This window comes from Python bivittatus, unplaced genomic scaffold (assembly GCF_059951505.1).
Source record: "Python bivittatus isolate LINGU-HERP-01145 unplaced genomic scaffold, Pbiv_v1 ctg000480_np1212, whole genome shotgun sequence".
NCBI classification, from domain to species: Eukaryota; Metazoa; Chordata; class Lepidosauria; order Squamata; family Pythonidae; genus Python; species Python bivittatus.
In genome coordinates this window covers 30,007,692-30,027,302 of record NW_028277075.1, presented here as the reverse complement: position 1 = coordinate 30,027,302, position 19,611 = coordinate 30,007,692, and the positions used below count along the sequence as shown (strand labels likewise).

The window sequence follows — 19,611 nt, the reverse complement described above, 5'->3', positions numbered from 1 at the left end:
TTCTGCTTACGTCTCACTCCTGTACTGAGGCAGCATCAGCATCCTTAGATATTGGTTATTGCGAAGCTATAGCAGAAGCTGCGGAGCTTCCCAAATAAATCCATTTGGCCTGTCATTGAATGTTGGTCTAGATAGGCTAATAGCTGATCCAGCAGGGGTCTTCTTGTATTCCTACAATAGGCTTGCTGTACTGATGTGACGCTGATAACTGTAAGTTATGTAGATGTGATTAGTTACCATAAAGCAACATTATTTTTAGAGAAACTGAAACATAAGGATTTTAATCTCGACATTTTTATTCTTCAGACTGGCAAATACTTGCCAAAACCACAAATGCACTCAGAACTTTGTTCTATAGAAAATGTCAGCACGTAATGTGGATTCTTGTACTCACAGTCTCATATTCAGCTTACAAGCATAGAAGCCAACATACTGATTAAAACAGAAGCTAACAAGGTCTGAGAAGAATGTAGGATTCAGCCTCACTGAAAAGACAAGACTATGAAGGATAAGGACATTTCACTGACAACAAAGACAGAATAGTTAAAGCGGTAGTCTTCCCAGTGGTAATGCATGGTTATGAATGCTGAAGGCCAAGAAAGAGTGAGAGAATTAAGAAGATACCTTCTTTTTAATTATAGTTTTGGAAATGTTTATTGAGAGTCCAATGAGCTTCAAGAACAGAACAGAACAGAGCAGAACAGAACAGAACAGAAAAATAGAATAATAACTTTATTGCCATTCCACTATACACTATACACCAAGTGCATAATAAAATGAAATTCCGTTGCAGTTGGCTCACAATTAAAATCAGACACTAAAAGTACAATCAAGATACCATAATTGCTATAAAATATACGTTCTATACACATTTGACATTAACTTATTAAACATTCAAGAATCTAATAGCCTGGGGAGCAAAACTATTTCCCAATCTGGCTGTTCTACATCAGATATAGCAGAACCTCTTCCCAGAGGGTAACAAAGAAAACAGGCCATGATGAGGATGGGAGGCATCACTGACGATCTTTCGAGCTCTAGACAGACAGCGCGCATATGCTAGGTCTTGGATGAGAGGCAGAGAGATCCCAATTATCTTCTCTGCTGCCCTTACTACCCTCTGCACAGACTTTCTGTCTGAGGCACTACAGCCTCCAAACCAGATGGAAATACAATTAGTAAAGACACTCTCTATAGTGCCTCTATAGAAAGCAAGGAGAATGGAAGATGGGAGGTGTGCTTTCTTCTTCCGGTGCAAAGAATGTAAACGTTGCTGTGCTCGTTTTACCAAAAATGCGGTGTTAAGGGACCAGGTCAGACTCTTCGTTAGCTGGTAGCACCCCTAGGAATCTAATGCTACTGACTGACTCCACAGCTATATTATTAATAAAAAGTGGAGTGTGACTACACCGGTTCTTCCTGAAATCTATAATAATCTCCTTAGTTTTTTCCACATTTAAGACCAAGCCCTTCACATCCTCCCTATGAGCCCACTCATTGTCATCCCTGATAAGACCCACCACCATTGTATCATCCGCATATTTCACAACGGAATTGGTGGTGAACCTAGTACAACAGTCATGGGTCATCAGGGTGAACAACAATGGGCTCAGGACACAGCCCCGTGGGAAGCCGATGCTCAGAGAGATAGAGATATTATTTCCAACTTGCACTGACTGAGACCTCTTAGTAAGGAAGTCAAGTAACCAATTACACAAGGGAGTACTGAAACCCAGAGAACCCAGTTTGTCCACCAAATGCTGGGGAACCACCGTATTAAATGCTGAGCTGAAATCTACAAACAGCAATCGCACATAACTGTTCTTCTCCTCAAGATGTACCAGACTCGAATGAAGAACAGAAGAGATTGCATCCTCTACGGAACGATTCTGCTGATAAGCAAACTGAAGTGGATCAAAGGAGGAAGTCTGGAAACAATGTAATCCTTCAGCAGCGTCTCAAAACATTTCATCACAATGGGAGTGAGTACTATTGGGTGGTAATCATTGAGGCATGTGATTGTACATTTTTTAGGCACAGGTATAATAGTCACAGTCTTAAAGCCTACCGGAACCACAGCCTGGTGCAAAGAAGTATTGAATATATCTGTGAGGACACTGGCCAGCTGTTCAGCACAGTGCCTCAGTACCCACCCTGGAATATTATCTGGGCCTGCTGCTTTCTGAATATTACTTTTTCTCAGAGTCCTCCACACATCAACTGTATCAAGGGTAGGTGCCTTGATATCAAAGGTAGGTATCTATTAGCTATATCAAGGGTACCAAGGATAGGTGTCTGCTCATCAGGATGAGATACAGCCTTCCTCACAGGAGTGTTGTTAAGAAGAAGATGTTAAGTATTGTTAAGAAGAAGAACCAATCACTCAATCCTGACCAAATAAAGTCTGATTGTTCCATTGGGGTGAACATCAGCAAGCTGAAACTCACTATTTTGGGAATGTGGTGTGAACAGATTATGGATTAAAAAAAATAAAAAATTAGGCAAAGTTGAGGGAAGTAGGATGGGAAATCAATGGATAATATGGATGGATGAGACCAAAGAGATTACTGGAATGTCCTTGAAAAAACTACAAGCTGTTACTAAAAATAAGTGAAGATGGTGAGTATATTGTCACCATCCAAGAATTTAGTTCCACTCAGAGGCCTGTAATTAGTTAACTCACCAAATTCACCCTGGAAAGTGGTGACAGATTGTCAGCATTTTCAAGCACATGTATTTAAAAGGAAGATGATGAATGGCAGCAGAAATTGTTCTGCTAAACAAAATATGTAATTGTTTGACACTTGGGCATTTTAGGATATTTTAAGAACGTCCTTTTATAGGCTGCTTTATCCATTTTTTTACCAATTAACATTGGCATTAATAAACTTTGTTCTAAGAGTTTATTATCCTGGGAGAAGGCAGTGGCAAACCATTTCCTGATTGTTGCCAAGAAATAACATGGAAATTATACAATACTAGGGGTTTAGCTTGACCTGTGGGAGACTCTTATTCTTTATTATAAGAGTTTTGATAATTTACAGATGACATTATCAAAAGTAATTTCTTTTAGATCTCATTCTATTCAAACAGGTAATGATAACTATTATATGGGACAATTTAAGGAATGCTCTTTCTCCAGTCTGAAATTGGTAGAACTAAAGGCAGAGAGCTATGGAGTCTTAAAAAACTCTAAGAAAGATTAACTCAATAAAATTAGGTGTTGTGAGACAAATTACTTTTGCAGTCTGTGTGACTGTTTGCTCAATCATCTTTTACCTTCATGTAGATTACAAAAATAATTATGGCTTACCGGAGACCAGTATAAAAACTAAGCCTCTTCCTAAATCATAATAGGCACCTCCCTTAGTTATTGCTATGAAAAAGGGGTAGACAATCTTTTCATGACCAAGAACCACACTTAACACTTGGGGAAGGGAGCAGAGAAGGGCCACATTATGACAGAGCGAGGTTTATGGGGATACTTTTAAAAAAAAAAGATATGCTTATTTAAGGGCTTTTTCATTTTCATTTGTCTCCTATCTCAAAATGGAACCCGCCCCCCCCCCAAAAAACAATGACTTCACTTGTCGGTGATCACAGTCCAAGGGGATTCTGAGGGCTGCAAAAAGTGGACACAGGCACAGTGGGGACAGAGGGCCATCGGTTCTTTACTCCTGCTATGAAAATGTCAGAGGACAGTTACTTAGAAGGTAAGAAGTTAATAAAGTTTTTAGCCTACCTCAATGTGTATAAAGGTGTCCTTTTGCAATTCCTTGATCACAGTGTAATTTATCTACACCAGGGAAACTGAGCTCAATTCAAATTATCCCCAGCATGTCTGGGGGCAATGGATCAAACTGAATCAAGCAGCGAGTTCTTTTTAGTCCAATTATTTCTTGATTGCCCCCTTTTATTGTAGAATTGTAGAATTGCAAAATGTTGTATTTTGTATAATTCATAATTAAAATTGTTGTAGTGTAATGTCATAATAGTCTTGTAAGGCACTCTACATGGGGCTGCCCCTGAAGATAGTCTGGGGTTTACAGCTGGAGCAGAATGCTGCAACCAGGGTAGCACGTGAGTTTGGGAAGGGAGGGCCTGGTACCACTGCTCTCCCAGAGCCACACTGGATGCTAATAGCATTGTGCGGTCCTGCTATTTATCTACAAAGCTCTAAATGGCTCAAACAGGGAAATGAGAGAGAGTATTACCCAGTACTAGCCATCCTACAAACTCAGATCTGCTGACAGCTCCCCCTCTGCTGGTGGGGGTTGTGGGCGGGATGATAAGGCTTTTTCAGTAGCAACACCAAGCCTTTAAAATAAATTTCCAATGAACATAAAGCAGGTCCCCTCACTTTGGGTTGTCAGAAAGCACCTAAAGACCTGTTTATCCTGGCATTCTGTGAAGCTTGAAGTTCATACTGAAGTTCATTTTAAATACAGTTTGGGGGGCAGGGTATGTCAAAAATTCAAGATGGTGAACATGACTGAAGCACATCCATTTTTACATGTGCTGTGATGCATGTAAAAAGCAGGCACGGCTTTAATCAGTCGCAGCCATCAACTTAACTTTTTTGACACACACACACACACACACATACCCGCACAGATGCCACTGTTGAAATCATTTTACAACGGTTAGACTTTCTAGAATAAATTAATAGATAAAAGTTAAACCTTAATTTGGTGAGTTATTTAAGATGGATTCCATGGATGGAAATCCTGAAGGGGAAATCAGTTCAGGAGGGTTGGGAAATTCTGAAAAATGAGAAAATGAAGCCCAAAACACAAACAGTACCAAAGAGAAAAAAAGGGAGACAGCTGATAAGACCAGTATGGTTGCACAAATAACTCTCTGATGCACTGAGAAACAATAAAGACATGTTTATGAAATGGAAAGGGGGGCACATAACAGCAGCAGAATATCAGGAAATAGCAGTTATCTATAAGGATGTGGTCAGGCTCAGGAAGATCTGAGGGTTGCAGTGAATGTCAAAAATAACAAAAAGGGTTCTTTGGGCATACATGGAACAAGAGGAAAGTCAAGGAAATGGTTAGCCCACTGGTTGGAGAAAATGGCAAGATGATGATGGACTAGGACTAGGGAGAAGGCTGAACTGCTTAATTCCTATTTTGCATGTTCACAAAGGGAAACTTCTATCAAAAGTTGTATCATGGGGGCAGAAGAGAAATGCAGGTCAAAATAGGCAAGGATGTGGTGAAAGAATGAATTCAAGCTGCCAGAGCCAGGTGGATTACATTCCAGGGCGCTAAAGGATGTGATCTCAGGACCACTGACTGAAATCTTTGAGAACTCCAGGATGTGTAGGTCAAGTGCCAGAACACTGGGGAAGAGCTAATCTTGTTCAGTCTTTTAAAAAGGGGGGAAATGGATCCAGGAAACTACAGACCTATCAGCTCAACATCAATAACTGGGAAAATGCTAGAAAAGATCCACACGCAACAGGTTTGCAAGCACTTAGAAACAAAGTGATTACTAGAAGACAGCATGGGTTTGTTAAAAATAGATCATGCCACACAAATGTCTTTTTTGACAAAATGACTATATCAGTAGACCAGAGAAATGCTGTGGATATAGTGTACCTTGACTTTAAGTAAGACATTTGATAAAGTTGACTATAGTCATCTTACTGATAAAATGAAACAATGTGGGATGGATGGTCCCACTACCAAATGAATTCTTAGTTGATTGGACAACCATACTCAATGTGTGGTGCTTAATGGATCTATGTCCATTATGGAAAAAGCTATGCAGGGGGATACCTCAGGGTTCTGTTCTGGGCCCAATGCTCTTCAACATTTTTATAAATGATTTAGATAAGGAATGCTCAGCAAATGTGCAGATGTTACAAAGCTGGGTGGGATTGCTAACATCTCAGAAGACAGGCTCAAGATTTCAAAGGATCTTGATAGACTTGAACATTGGGCCTTTTCTAACAAAATACAGTTCAATAGTGAGAAATATAAGGTTCTACACTTAGGGAGGAAAGTCAGAGAAACAAGGTAGGTGGTAGCGAGCTCAGTAGTACTTGTGAAAAGGATCTGGGTGTCCTGATAGGCCACAGTTTAAATAATGAGCCAGCAATGCACTGCAGCTGCCAAAAGAGCCTGTGCAATCTTGGGCTGCATCAACAGAGGCATAATGTCGAGATCAGGGGAAGTGCTAGTTCCACACTGCACTGATCAATTGCACTTGGAATACTGTCAGTTTTGGTCACCACAATATAAAGAAGATACTGAGGAAAGAGTGCTAGGAGGGACAGAGATCATGAAGTACTTGGAGGTTAAATACTTTGAAGAATGGTTAAAGGAACTGGGCATGTTTAGTCTAAAGAAGGCTAAGGGGAGACATGACAGCCATCTCCCAATAGTTAAAGGGCTGTCACAGAAAAGGCATGGATTAATTCTCCATAGCACCTAAGGATAGGACCAGAATCAGTGGGTGGAAGCTTTGCAAAGGGAGATCCAAACTCCAAATAAGGAGCAATTTCCTCCAGCCTGCCTCCTGGAGTCACAGGTGCTCCATCTCAGGAGGTTTTCAAAGGTTGGACAGCCATTTGGGACAATCTGAGGATTTCTCCTCTGGGAAGGGGTTAGACCTGAAAACCTCCAAGGTCACTTTCATCCCTATGATTTTATTTCAGTGTTTGAAATTTTAATGCCATGTTGTGATGTTATTATTGGAAGCCACCCTGAGTGCTTGAAAGTGATAGGATAAATTTAAATAAGTGAATATGCCCACTTATTAGGCTTCAAATACCCCTCCCCTCAACAGATTAGACTGTATGGCAGGAATAAGCAACATGTGGCCCTCCAGATATTGCTCAACTACATACGTTATTTCAGTATATTTAGCTATTGGCCATGCTGGTTGGGGTTGCTTATTGTTGCCGTTTAGCAGTATCTGGAAAATCATGCTAGCCTTCCCTACTATATGAAATACAGGTAGTCCTTGACTTATGACCACAATAGGGACCAGAAAATTTGTTGTTAAGCAGGTCAGTCGTTAAGCAAGGCATTATGTGATTGCACCCGATTTTATGACTTTTTTGCAGCGGTCATTAAGCAAATCACCATGGTCGTTAAATGAATCTCACAGTTCCCCATTGATTTCACTTGTCAGAAGCTAACTGGGAAGGTCACAAATGGCAATCATGTGATCCCAGGACACTGCAACTGTCGTAAATACATGCCAGTTGCCAAGTGCACAAATTTTGATCACATCACTGCGGGATGTGCAACGGCCATAAGTGCAAGGACTGGTTGTAAGTTGCTTTTTCTAGCACCATTGTAACTCTGAATGGTCACTAAATGAATGGTTGTAAGTTGAGGACTACCTGTATGGGGTTTGGCAGGAACTCCAGTAGAATACTGCTAAATGATTTATTTCCCATGACTATCTTATCTTATCTTATCTTATCTTATCTTATCTTAATCTATCATCTTCCCACAACATTACAGTAGTTAATTAATTAAATCTGCAACCCAATTGTGTTTACTTGGAATAAACCTCATGAAATTATGAAAGACAGCTAATGCTATGATCGATATACAGTACAATAAGCTTTTGTGGAAGTTTGTAATTGAACTTCTAGGCTGCATTCAACTTCAGAGTTTTAAACAGAGCGCCTTTAGATCACCCAAGACATAATAGACAGTTAACTAAGAGCATTGCTAAACTGATGGAAGAAATAAAGTATCTGAAGTTTATATGCATAGAAGCAAGTGCTATGAATTGTCAAGGAGTTCCCCTCTCCTAGGTATGCTCAAAAATATTTCCCTGAGCTTCTACCAGGGCGTTAATTCTATTGCTGCTTTAAGAATAAGCATAATATGTTACAATGACATACTGTAATACATTATAAATGGATACTATCAGAGTAACGATAAAGGAATTGAGGGTACTCAGAAGCAGAATTCTTGTAATCAGCCATAATGTTATTTGGATAAAGCCAAGGAAAAAAACAGGTGCCCCATGTGGATTTGTAGATTACTGCTTAAGCAGGAATCTTATTTTTGGAACAATTAAATTATAGTACTGTAAAAAGAATCCCTATCAGACCCAAATACTCTTGGGGAAAAATCTGGCAAAGGAGAAAAACACTTCTTCCTCACAAATACTAGATATATTTATTTAGGAAGGAGATGCATGTTGATAATATCTCCTTTTCTAAAATCTAACTTCTGTGCATTGTATTTTTTATTAGGATTAAGACACAAAATAGGTTTTAAAGCCAAACAGGAACATGGGGGATTAAGGTCTTTGTCTTCCAATGACAAGAATGAGAAGATACTGGGTTAACTTATCAAGGAAGATAGGAGAAACAGTTAACACTATACTCCTATGCATTCTTACCAAGGAATTGGTATTACCGAATACAGTAATATAGATCTACTCTTGAATAAATATACACATAAGCACACCCTCAGTAAGTTAGAAAATCTTTTCAATAGTACAATTTGCTATTTCTTTATGCTGATGTAAACACTGGAAAGTTCAAGGCATATTATTACTATTATTATCCTAAATTAATCCACTGCAGGATAAAGGCCTCTTCTGTGAAGATTATGGACCGTAATTCATCACACTGGTCTAGTGTGAGTTGGTAGAGAGAAGTTTTTTGACTTCCCAATCTAGAACTGAAAGTCACTGATCCAAAATCACTCAGCCAGCTTGTGGGTCTGAAGGAGAACTAGAACCTGGGTCATCCTACATCCAGTCCAGCACCTTAACCCCTGTATCACCTGGCTCTCATATTTCTTCACCTCTTTTTCTCCTTCCTTATGGTGACTTCACTGACACCTCCATATAGTTTTCTGGGCAACAATATGGAAGTGTATCTGCTATTTTCCAGGATATTCCCATCTAGCCTACTGCCCTGATATTCCCCAGCAGTTTTTCATCCACATACTATTCAAGCTGTTTAGCTTCTCAGCCCAGACGTGGTAACACTAGTGATATAAACATCAATACATTCAAAGGAAGAAGAGGCATACATTTTGGTGTCTTGCTTTTAAGAAAAAATAATATCTTGAATATTGTACAGCCCTTCCCACATTATCAAACATGTATTTAAAAAGTGTAGTTAGAGTTAAGTAAGTGAAATAGACAAAATAATGAAGCCTAGATTTGTTATTACAAGATTTTTTAATATGGTCTGTGACAAGCAATATCAAAGATGTCAACTCTCAAGCGCCATATTTGGAGACCAGACAAGTTTCAGCAACAATACATAGGTAGGCAGATTGTAATTTTAATTAAATATGAAAACATGAGCTGTGTACATTATTTTTCCCTAAAAAAACACAGCAATCTCAAAAAATTTATTGTAAAATATTTTCATGAAATGAGTGAACCAGCAATACATGCACTTGCGCGTCTCCCTCTCTGTAAAACAATAAGATAAGGAAATAAGAGACAGGTGAGAAAGTTGACTCAGGATAGAAGAAGCGTGCCAGGCTTCAGGTATAAGAATGGAATACAACACTGACCTCCATTTCCTATGTTGGAACGAAAAAAAGGGGGGGGAACCCCCTCACCAGCCATATTTGGTGTAATACTTTAAACAATTCTCTATTTATGCTTCGACCTTGGAGAAAAATACTTTTTCTATAATAAAATAAGTTGGCTTAAATGTAACCTCACACCCCCTCCCCCCAATAATTTTGTGAACTGCCCCTTTTCAAGGCTGTGATTGGCTATGTCATTCCAAGACCTTCCCCGCCCACCCCAGAGGGAAGCTGTTCTTTGATGTGGAAGCAAGAAGGGGGACAAGAAGGTAGATCAGAGCCTGTTTGCAGACAGAACGAAAAGTGCACCTGGATGGAAGAGGGTCAGGTTGTGTGGTGGATAGAGAGGTGATAGTTAAAGGTCACTTTCGCCATAGAGAGCTGTCGAGAAAGACATGTAGTCCAGGGCACCAGGTACAGAATCCAGCCCAGTGTAAGGTGCCATTCTAGCAATGCAATACTCAGCTTGATCAGGAGGCAGTTCCCGCCGCAATTCGTCCACAGTGATATAGTTCTGGAAGAGAACACAGGGATGCCCGTTTTCCATTTTAGCTTATTAAAAGCTTTACCTTATTGATATCAAGCAGTCATTATTTGCTAAACATTTTAACTCAAGTATTTTTCTCTTTAACTGGATGTATTATAGAAAACTGCAGCTGGGGGTGCAAGTTAAATACTCGTATTTTGTTTTTAAATGCAAACAATAATGCTGGGTGAAACTTAAATGAAAAGCATCTGGTTTATTGTTATACAGATTTTGCCTAAAGGATGCTTATGATGTTTCTTTTTAAAATTGTTCTTATTTTTTTAAAAGTAAGTGGCCCAGAGTTGTCAGGAGATGGAAGGACTCTCAATTATATTAAATAGAAAACCAGAAATACTTCACACAACAATCATTCATAACATTAGTGGTATTTTCTAGTGTTTAAAGTGCTTCCTATGCAGTAACTTCTTGTCATCCTTACAAAAACTCTGTAATGTAGAATTGAGAAATCTTTTTTTGTTTGTTTGGAGTTGTCAACCCTTCATGGTAGATCAGACTAGGAAACCAATGTCATGTAGGCCAGTACTAATTTTATTATAAAGTTATAGTAATAGAATCTTGCAAGTCTAAATGTCCTCCCTCTCTCCATCTTCATATGAACTAGGGAGGGGCTTGTCTGAGATGCTTACACATTACATTCTTGTCCCAGACTCAGCTCCCTTTTATCTGACTGTTGCCTTGGCAGCAACTCTTCCTCCTGTCCCTCAATGCCATTCCCTTTTCCCTCTACAAGAGTCCAGAGGAGATCAGTTAAGGGCTATGTTTCTTGACCATTGTGAATGGGGCTAAACCAAAAGTGGGTGGGGCCACCATCCATCCTCTCTCCCTCTGACAGTCTTTTCCCCCCTCTCAGTATCTTTAGGTTGAGAGGGAAGGGATAAATTGTCCAAACATTGTGTGTGTGTGCGCGTGTGAGAGAGAGAGAGGGAGAGGGAGGGAGAGGGAGAGAGAGAGAGACATTAGGCTGAAGGTCTTTGAAACCCAGCAGATAGCAGTTAGGTCTTCTAAACAGGGCAACTGAAATGGAACGAAAATGATCTGCCAAAAACCACCTAGGGAATTTATGATAGATGTGAAATTCAAGGCAGAGATTTCCTATTTGAAATTCAGACCTTTACTAGATTAAATCCCATTTAAATAATTCATTCTCCTACTGGAATAGCTGAAGAATATTTCAGTTGATCTCCAAAGGTTTGTTACTGAATTCTTCCCAACACAGAACTTGGGAGAGGCACTGGGAGAGACAGGTGAACTTGCCAGAACCTGAAGCGGGTTCTTGCAGGCCTTCTTCTAAAGTCTGTAGCACAAATAGTATAACTGACTTACTACTACCCTGAGACAGCTGTCCCTACTTGGCCCGTGAATTTTTGTCACAAATGCCAAAGACATGGATTGCCTCTCCCCATCCCACCGTTAACAGCAAAATGGACAGAGGGTGCATGTAGAGAGAGACTGGGCAAATATAGGCTTGAATGCCTGGGTGTGTATATGTATACAGAGTTGTTTTGACTTATTGTATTGACATGAATTCAACAACCATATGTAAAAGAATGTGCAAGACGTCCAACCCTTTATTAGACTCTCAATTCCCCTATTTCTTTCACAGCTTCAAACAGAAGTAAAATATTGGTGAATTGAAGGAAAGTTCCAGGTGCTCAAGTATTTCAATAAAACCACAGGATTTGCTTACATTAGGATAGTGGCTACTACAATCTTTCTTTTACACTTATATCTCAGGTAGCCTGAAATCAAGATTAAATTTTGCTACAAGACAGCATCCTTTTCACTCAATCTGAACTCACTTTATCTCCAGCCAGGATCTTGAAAGAGGCCATAACTTGGTCAGCTGTATCAGTATCTGCTGTTTCCCGGGACATGAAGTCAATGAAGGCCTGGAATGTCACCACTCCAATGCGATTGGGATCCACAATGCTCATGATTCGAGCAAACTCTGCTTCACCCTGGGCCCAGAAATAAAATTCAGCAACAATTTTATTTAAAGGCAGCAGGAAATAATTGAATAGAAATTTGTTGCACATATACACTATTTCCTAGGATAGTTTCCTCACCCTTTAAATGCATGGGCCTAAAACTTCCATCATCCACAGCGAGCATGGGGTTAACCAGATTGTAGAACAACAAATGCAGAGGGAACCAAGCTCAGCCCAAACTGGTATAATATTAAGTAGAATGCATCTGAATGAATTTGAAGGCACAGGGAACCCAAATCCAAAATGTCTGATGCTAGAATGCTTAGCATCGAAAACAAAGCAACCGAATCCCAGAGGACAGCTGCACGTGATCAATAGTTGGACTTAACCATGAAGTACATTTCTGGTCATCAGAAGATAGACCTGATAGGAAAGGGCTAATTCCATCTCTAACAGCTAGAAGGTAGGACTTCAGCTTTCTTTCTGTCTCATGGAGAAACCCCTCTCCATTCAATCACATGTACTGACTTCAACTGAGTGTGGTTCAATATTCCATTGTAACAACAACACTGATAAGACACATGGGAAATGGAACATCAACATAAAAAGTACATAAACACATAAAGTAACGTAATCTGCATCTTGATTCTTGGACCACTTAGTTTCTCTGTTAATTGCCCCTAGTTCCCCAACCCAAGTCAAGCTGCCAAAAGGACTATTTTCCAGATGGGAATGTTAACAGGAATCTGTCTAATGGGTTCAAAAGGGGGCAGTCATTAAGGTTCTGATATTATGTAAGGAACTGGTGAGACACTGGAGGTGAGAGAACGAAATGGATTTTCAAGGAAGTGGTGCAGCCTGAAAACAGTGCCATTGCTCTTCCAGGACAACTGAGCTTAGGAGTTCACTGCTACCTTTTTCTGCAGACCTGCTTATAGGTAGCTCAAAAGTTAAGGGCCTCTTGTTGCCAACGCCATGCATTTTCTTCTCAAAGACATGACAAGTCAACTGATACATCTTGGTGGAGCCTTGTTGCCTTGGGGCCTACATAGTTTTGCACTGAATGTGGAAGATCCATTTCAGGAATTGCTTTGTTCACTTTCCTGGCATACAGTTGAAGCAGCTCTAGGTCTGGGTGCATTGTTGAACTTTTGGACTGGGTGTCTAGGCACTGTGGGAAATGCCGTAAGTATTCCTCTCTCACAACCACTACTGTGCTGATCCATGCCCCCCGCTCCATCCCAAGGGCAGAACAGTGAATAAAATTGCCCGTGTCTTGCATATCATCTTGTACAATATTGGAAAAAGCAGGAATATGTAGAGAGCACTTTGGTTACCTTGCTACTAGGCACTGTTTTGTTGGAGCTGGGAGAAAAAGTACTTTGTTTATTTGTTGCCCACTATTGTGAACAGATTAATAAAGGGGCAACCCCATTTATCTGAGATCTTACAAAAACTCTCTGAATGTAGGCCCCATTGCTGGCAATGAAGTCCATTTGCTATGGAACTCAGATACCCCTTTATGTGTTCCATTGATATGTACCAGAGATGTTCCTCTGCCCCATCATCTCCGTCTGAAGTTCTTTTGACATGTATCCACCCTAGTAATTCCAACAGATTTTGTTTAATGTCCTGTTTACACCAATTAGTGGTACCCATTTACCTTGTCTGATAGTATTTTCAAGGTCAATTATACTAGCCTCTGCAGCACTTTATTGATCAGCATTTGATGGGGGTGGGGTGGGTTCTGATTGGGATGTGAAAATAGGTTTCTGATAAATCTGCTGAATCTAGAAAGTCATCCAGTAGGATGACTTTTGCCACCGACTTTCATGTCCCCATCCTAAAGTTCTGATGCTTGATGAATTTATTGTGAACTGGGGAGATCAGAATGCCTTTCCAATTACTATTTTTATTCAGCACCATAAAGAAAACAGAGAAACACAGTGGAGGAGACCTCTTGCGGGGTGTGTGTCTGCATTCCATTGTACCCATGTCCAGTAACTGTTTCATTGGCCCTGATATTCTTTTCTTGCAAATTCTAGCTCATTCTTCTGAACTCTAATGCGTATCCTGGTAGCCTGTTTTTCCAGCACCCCTCTATTTTGGCAGCTGTGTTTCCAGGTATAGCAGAATTTCTGCAGCTGCACTGCACATCCATAAGGTATTGATGTCATCCTCTGAAATGTCCTTAACGTGGTCCTTGCCTCCTCTGCCTGTTGGAGGGATGCCTTGGTTGTCAAGGTTGGGAACCCTAGAATGTGCTTCCTTGTCTGCTTCTCATCCAAAAGTAGTAAGAGATTTGGTCTTTGGCATGAAAACAGTGCAGGATTCTCTTTGTATTTGCTTTCCTCTTTCCTTGGAGCTGAAGGCAAGGATCTGTTCTTATCCTTACTTTCCAAAAGGATCAATCTGATTCCCTCGCCAAGAAGAGCTCTGCCGCAAGCTTGGCTACTTTGGTAAAAGACATGGAAATGGGGCTCTGAGAATTACAGATAATAATTTGAAAAATTCCTTTCTCTTCCAACATTGGCTACTAGACTGTTATGGCTCACTCCACATTCAGCACCTTATCACTGAAAATAGATCATACTTGATGGGCAGGTGCAGTTTGCATGAAACCATTACCCAAGGCGAATCCTCTTTCCTGAGCCCATCAAGGAATGGATCTCAAGTATGGTTGCCATTGCTGGAGGTGTCACTGGAGTCACGGGTGCTACAGTACACACCATACATATGGTGATGCAGGAATGTGCACTGGCTCCTTCTGATTGCAAATAGCATGTGGGTGTCACTGCTGACACCTCTGGTCAGTGGGCATTAGTGGACTTCAGAGATTCTGGAAATACTGTTGTCATTTTAATCTTTCTACCAATGTGCTTCTTGCCTCCCCTCCTGGACTGAGTACACTTTAAATGTAGAACTAGTGATCTCCTGGAGTAGCGAAAGAATACGCCTACGTTCCTAATTTTTGAAGGAATCAAATCTACTGGAAGTTTAAATCTGGAAAAATAAAAATATTCCTTCAGGAGAAGTGCAGTCTTGAAGGGAAATGTTAGGCACTTGCATGATAGGCTAGTAACGAACACTAATTATTGCAGAAAAACAACCTGTGAGAATAGACCTTAAGCCTGTGAGAATAGACCTTATATAGTTTTGTTTCAGTCTTAATTATATTATTTCTTTTATTCAGAAGATTCCCAAAGGAATTATTCAGATAACACTGTTTCTTTTGAAAAATATAGTTCGTATTTAGTCAATCCTTTCTGTAATTAATACGCATTGATTTTCTTCCAACCCAATTTTAAAATTTAAGATTTTAAATAATTTTCTGTTTGAAACTCATAAACTGATATATTTTTTACCTTAAATTTTTTTGGGCCAACTATACCACTATGAAAAGAAGTGATGCTGCTGCTACATTACCATATTGTAACCAATGGAGATAAGGAAGGTGCGGAAATCTTCAGCATCCATCATGCCAGTCTTCTTCTACAAAGAGTAATTTAAAAGCAGAAAAATAAAGAGATGGGGGAGGGGGAGGGTAGAAGAGACAGAAATGAGGGGGAAAGTCCAAGAAGAAATAACCTCATAGAAGATATTGTAAGTAATGGATATGCATGAAGAAGGAATGGAAGATAAAACATTGAATGTAATGAACATTAAAAATAATTTGAGAAAATGAGATTTGGATAGTTCCAAGGAAAATAAAGATCAGATGGAAGTTTAAATGTACAGCAGAAGAAAAATAATTATGGGGATATAAAGAGAATAGAAAAATGGAGAAGTAAAGGCAAGACAGTAAGATTTTAGGGAATTAGGCAAATTGAAAGTTTAACAGAAAGTTAAAAATGCATTTGAAAATGCATAAAGAGAAAAAATACGGTAGAATTGTGGAAAAAAATAGAAAGTAATACATGGAAATATGTGCAACAAAATATAAGAGCATTGACAAGAGATGGATTAAAACAAAAAAGAAAAGAGGGGAAAAATGTGTTATTTCCTGATCGTTCAGTATCCGGAAATGTTCCCCACTAGCATTCAGTACCTGTGCATCGTTTCCAATATCGTAACCCAAGCTGATGAGGCAGGCTTTAAATTCTTCAGGGCCAAGAGTGCCGGAGTGGTCCTGGTTACGCAGTGCAGCAGGTAGCAGAACATGCATTGGTGGTGATGTAAAACCAAGAAACAGAAAGAAGGTGTGGGAAAAACCAGAGGCGTACCATGCAGTGGATGAAGGAAGGAAGAGACATGGGAGGAGAATGGCATGCAGAAAAAGACAGAGGGAGGGACAATAAAAAGTGCACAAGTCAGATACGGTGTTATCATTTCAAACTGTGCCAATGCTTTTTTAAAAATATATTTATTATTCATAAAACGTGACTCTGACTAGCCAGGTGCGGGCATAACAACCATTGCTAATAGCAAGCTTTAAAGGTGGCTCTGCCCCTCACAGCACCCCTCATCATCGGGTATGTAACTTCAGAAGTGCCATGTTTACACAGCAGCCAAGCACACACAGATGATGGGCTCAAAATCATGCTCTCAAAATAAGAATGACATCTTCTGAAATAAATCATAGGCTCTTAAGAAGCTATAGTTATACCAGGACATGTTAGAAGATATTCTTTTACAAGTAACTACATTTTAACCAAGTGCAATAATTTTTAGTCAAACAGCCTAAATCTGCAATAGAACTCTGCTGTTTCGTACTTTCTATGTCCGTCTTCAATTTAGGAACACCTATAGATATATATGGCACGTTAAGCTGGTTCACATGGCACAGCACTCGACCTTCCTGTGAGTGGATGCAGCTCCACTGATAATTTCTTCAGCCTGTTGTCTGAACCAAGGACTCCTACTCATTTGTCTTGAAACAAATCAGATCAAATCAAGAGAAACAATCCAGAATTTATGGTTCATAGTAAATACTAAACAAACCACAGATTGAGCGATCTGTAGTATTTTAGCCACACACAATCACAGGAGAAGTCAATAGATATGGTAAGAATAGAGTGCTGACTTGTTGCATCATGTGAACCAGCACAATATTAAAATGGAAAAAAGAAGTCCCACAATAAATATAAACTCTACTGAATTGCAGCTAAGGCAAAGAATTAAATAGAGCAGAGTTTTAGTACATACTATTAGATCATGAGCTGAATTCTTCCCATATAACTACATGAGAAGCCAGACTGTGACCTTGTGTCATGGTGAATATAATACGCTACCTAGATCCAGTGGCTTAAGTTGGGGGGCAGGTTATATTATGAAAATTGGCCATGGTCTTTTCGAGAGAAAGTCCTAAAAAGCCTTCTGAGGAAAATATGTGAAACAGAGGAGATACGGCCAGGAACGGAGGCTGTCCTGAAAGGAGGACATAACTGCTCGCCCACTGCAAAACCAGTTTGCTCTGATTTTAGTGATATATATGCTTTAAATGAAGAACTTCCCTTTCTGAGGTTTGGGTTAAATCTAGCAAAAAGGCTTATAAATGGGGAATGACCCGGTAAGTGTAAAATATTTAAAGTGAAATATATGATCAAGGTGCATTCCCTAGTATGTTAGTTTTACAGCTAACATATACAAACCTATCTATGGAATTACATATAAATAAATAGTTGATATATAATGAAACAACCCAATGATAATTAGTTACTAAGAAGTAGACACATTGGGTGAACCTAGGCCTTTAAATTTTAATCTGAGAAGAGACACTGAGACAAAAATTGAGAATGAATGAACTATGTTGTTCAGTTGTTTCTATTAATATTTCCTCTGAAAGATGTTGGCATTATAGGTTTCACAAAGAATTTCAAAATAATATTTGAACCAACACTAGGAGAATTTGAGACTACAATTTTCATTCAGCCCAAGGAGACCCCCTCTGAATTACTACTATAAGTATTGCTATTTCTTTCCTTCTTACCCTGTCAAAGTGATTGAAGGAGGCACGGAATTCATTCATCTGTTCCTGGCTAATTCCTTTGGCATCCCGAGTCAGAATCTGGTTCTCCACTTCATTGATAGTTCTAGCAATTGTTGTGAGGAGTTGCTCCCAACCCACTCTGATGTGCTGGAGGAAAAGAAACAAAGGCATCTCGTTTCCAGACACTTCAAGCTGAGAAGCAGCATTTGATGCCTAGTTCAAATGAAGTCAAGGAAGCCTTGAAATAAATGCTACTTAGGTAGTGAAATTATGTGAAAACCCTGTAGGAAGAAAGCTTTGTTAGTCTATGGTGGCAAAAAATCAGGAGTTTGGTAGCACCTTTCCTATTAACAAATTTTATTAAAAGGCATAAGCTTTTGTGAGCTGTAGCTCACAAGGGGCCTTTTAATAAAATGTGTTAAAATTTGTAAATAAATAAAATATTTATTTTAACAAAATTTGTTAAAATTTGTTAGTTGGAAAAGGTGCTACTGGACTCCTTCTGATTTTACGTGAAGACCCAGGTCCCTTCAGAAGTCCATAATGCTGGGAAAGGTAGAAGGAAAGAGAAGAAGAGGACGACCAGCAGCAAGGTGAATGGACTCAGTTACAGAGGCAGTGATGCACCACTAGAAGACCCGAGGGGCCTGGTTGGGGATAGACTTCCTGGAGAAGATCTATTTAAGAATCAACACTAATGACTGTCACATAAACACTGTCACATAATCTAAAACAAGCTAGGAATAAAAGTATTTCTAAATTTTAATTTATGGCCATACTATACATTCTATTAAATTTGAGCATGCAGCTCTTTGCTTTACATGCCTGATTTGGATTTGGGCCATACACAAATCAGCTTGTTCATTAGTTGCACGGTAAAAAATCTTCCCACTGGCTCAATGGGCTATACTCAGTTTCTGTTTTCTATTTCTGTGTATATGGGTGAAGAGAATTTGCTTCCTATGTTGGTGTTTAGAGAAGCTGATGCAACAGTAGTGTATTTTAAAATTCTGGCAATGAAAATAATAAAAAAATCCTGTTTCTCTAAAGCAGAAGATTTTGGTGCCTGAGACTGTCTTGGAAAGAACAGCTGACATACTCTAATTACTGCCAGTCACTGTGATGGCAAAACCTTGTTTTATTCCCTGAGGGCTTTTGCCTTACCCCTGGGATCTCCCAACATGGTGCTCACAGAGAAGAACAAGCCAATAGACATGTCTCTTGGTGCCTGCCAAGCTTTCTGTTCACTCGTTTTGAAATATTCAAAATATTACTTTACTTTTAGACAAAATTAGAAAGGAAGCTGGCATGCTCCAAAGCAAAGCACTGGAACATCCTTATATTCCATATAGGGCACTTAAGCGTTCTCAGAAAATAAAAAGGGTAAGCAAAGGCAGTCCAGTACTTTGTTTGAAAATGTGCCCACTTCACCCCCCCCCCAAAAAAAATCCCATGGTAAATTGGAGATTGAGTGAGTATCCTGCAGGGTTAGAGAGTGTAGGTGGGAACAAACTCATCAGTTTGGTAAAAGATGAGGTGACAAATGGGTGCTTTGTAATTGGCCACACTTACTATGATAGCCATTTTGTGAATGGATAAGACTTCCGTGGCAGCCATTTTGTTTCAACAGCCACACTGTGCTCTGAAAGTTTCAAATGTGCACCTTGGCTC

At 39.6% G+C, this 19,611-nt stretch overlaps 1 protein-coding gene across 9 annotated transcripts in view; it reads right to left on the bottom strand.

Annotated features, from left to right (window-relative positions):
- Window positions 1-9,523: 9,523 nt before the first annotated feature.
- The window catches only part of ACTN1 (actinin alpha 1), a 107,870-nt gene continuing 97,782 nt past the window's right edge, over window positions 9,524-19,611 (bottom strand). For 4 of the 9 annotated variants that reach the window (XM_088145599.1, XM_007424563.4, XM_088145596.1 and 1 more), the window contains 4 exons: window positions 17,941-18,087; window positions 16,060-16,140; window positions 11,883-12,041; window positions 9,524-10,050 (listed from right to left, as the gene is read on the bottom strand). In XM_088145599.1, the coding sequence (XP_088001725.1) occupies window positions 9,892-10,050; window positions 11,883-12,041; window positions 16,060-16,140; window positions 17,941-18,087 (546 nt within the window). In that variant the 3' untranslated portion in view covers window positions 9,524-9,891. Of the gene's footprint in view, window positions 10,051-11,882; window positions 12,042-15,437; window positions 15,504-16,059; window positions 16,141-17,940; window positions 18,088-19,611 lie in introns of all 9 variants that reach the window. The other 5 variants (XM_007424566.4, XM_088145597.1, XM_007424564.3 and 2 more) reach the window with 3 other exon arrangements.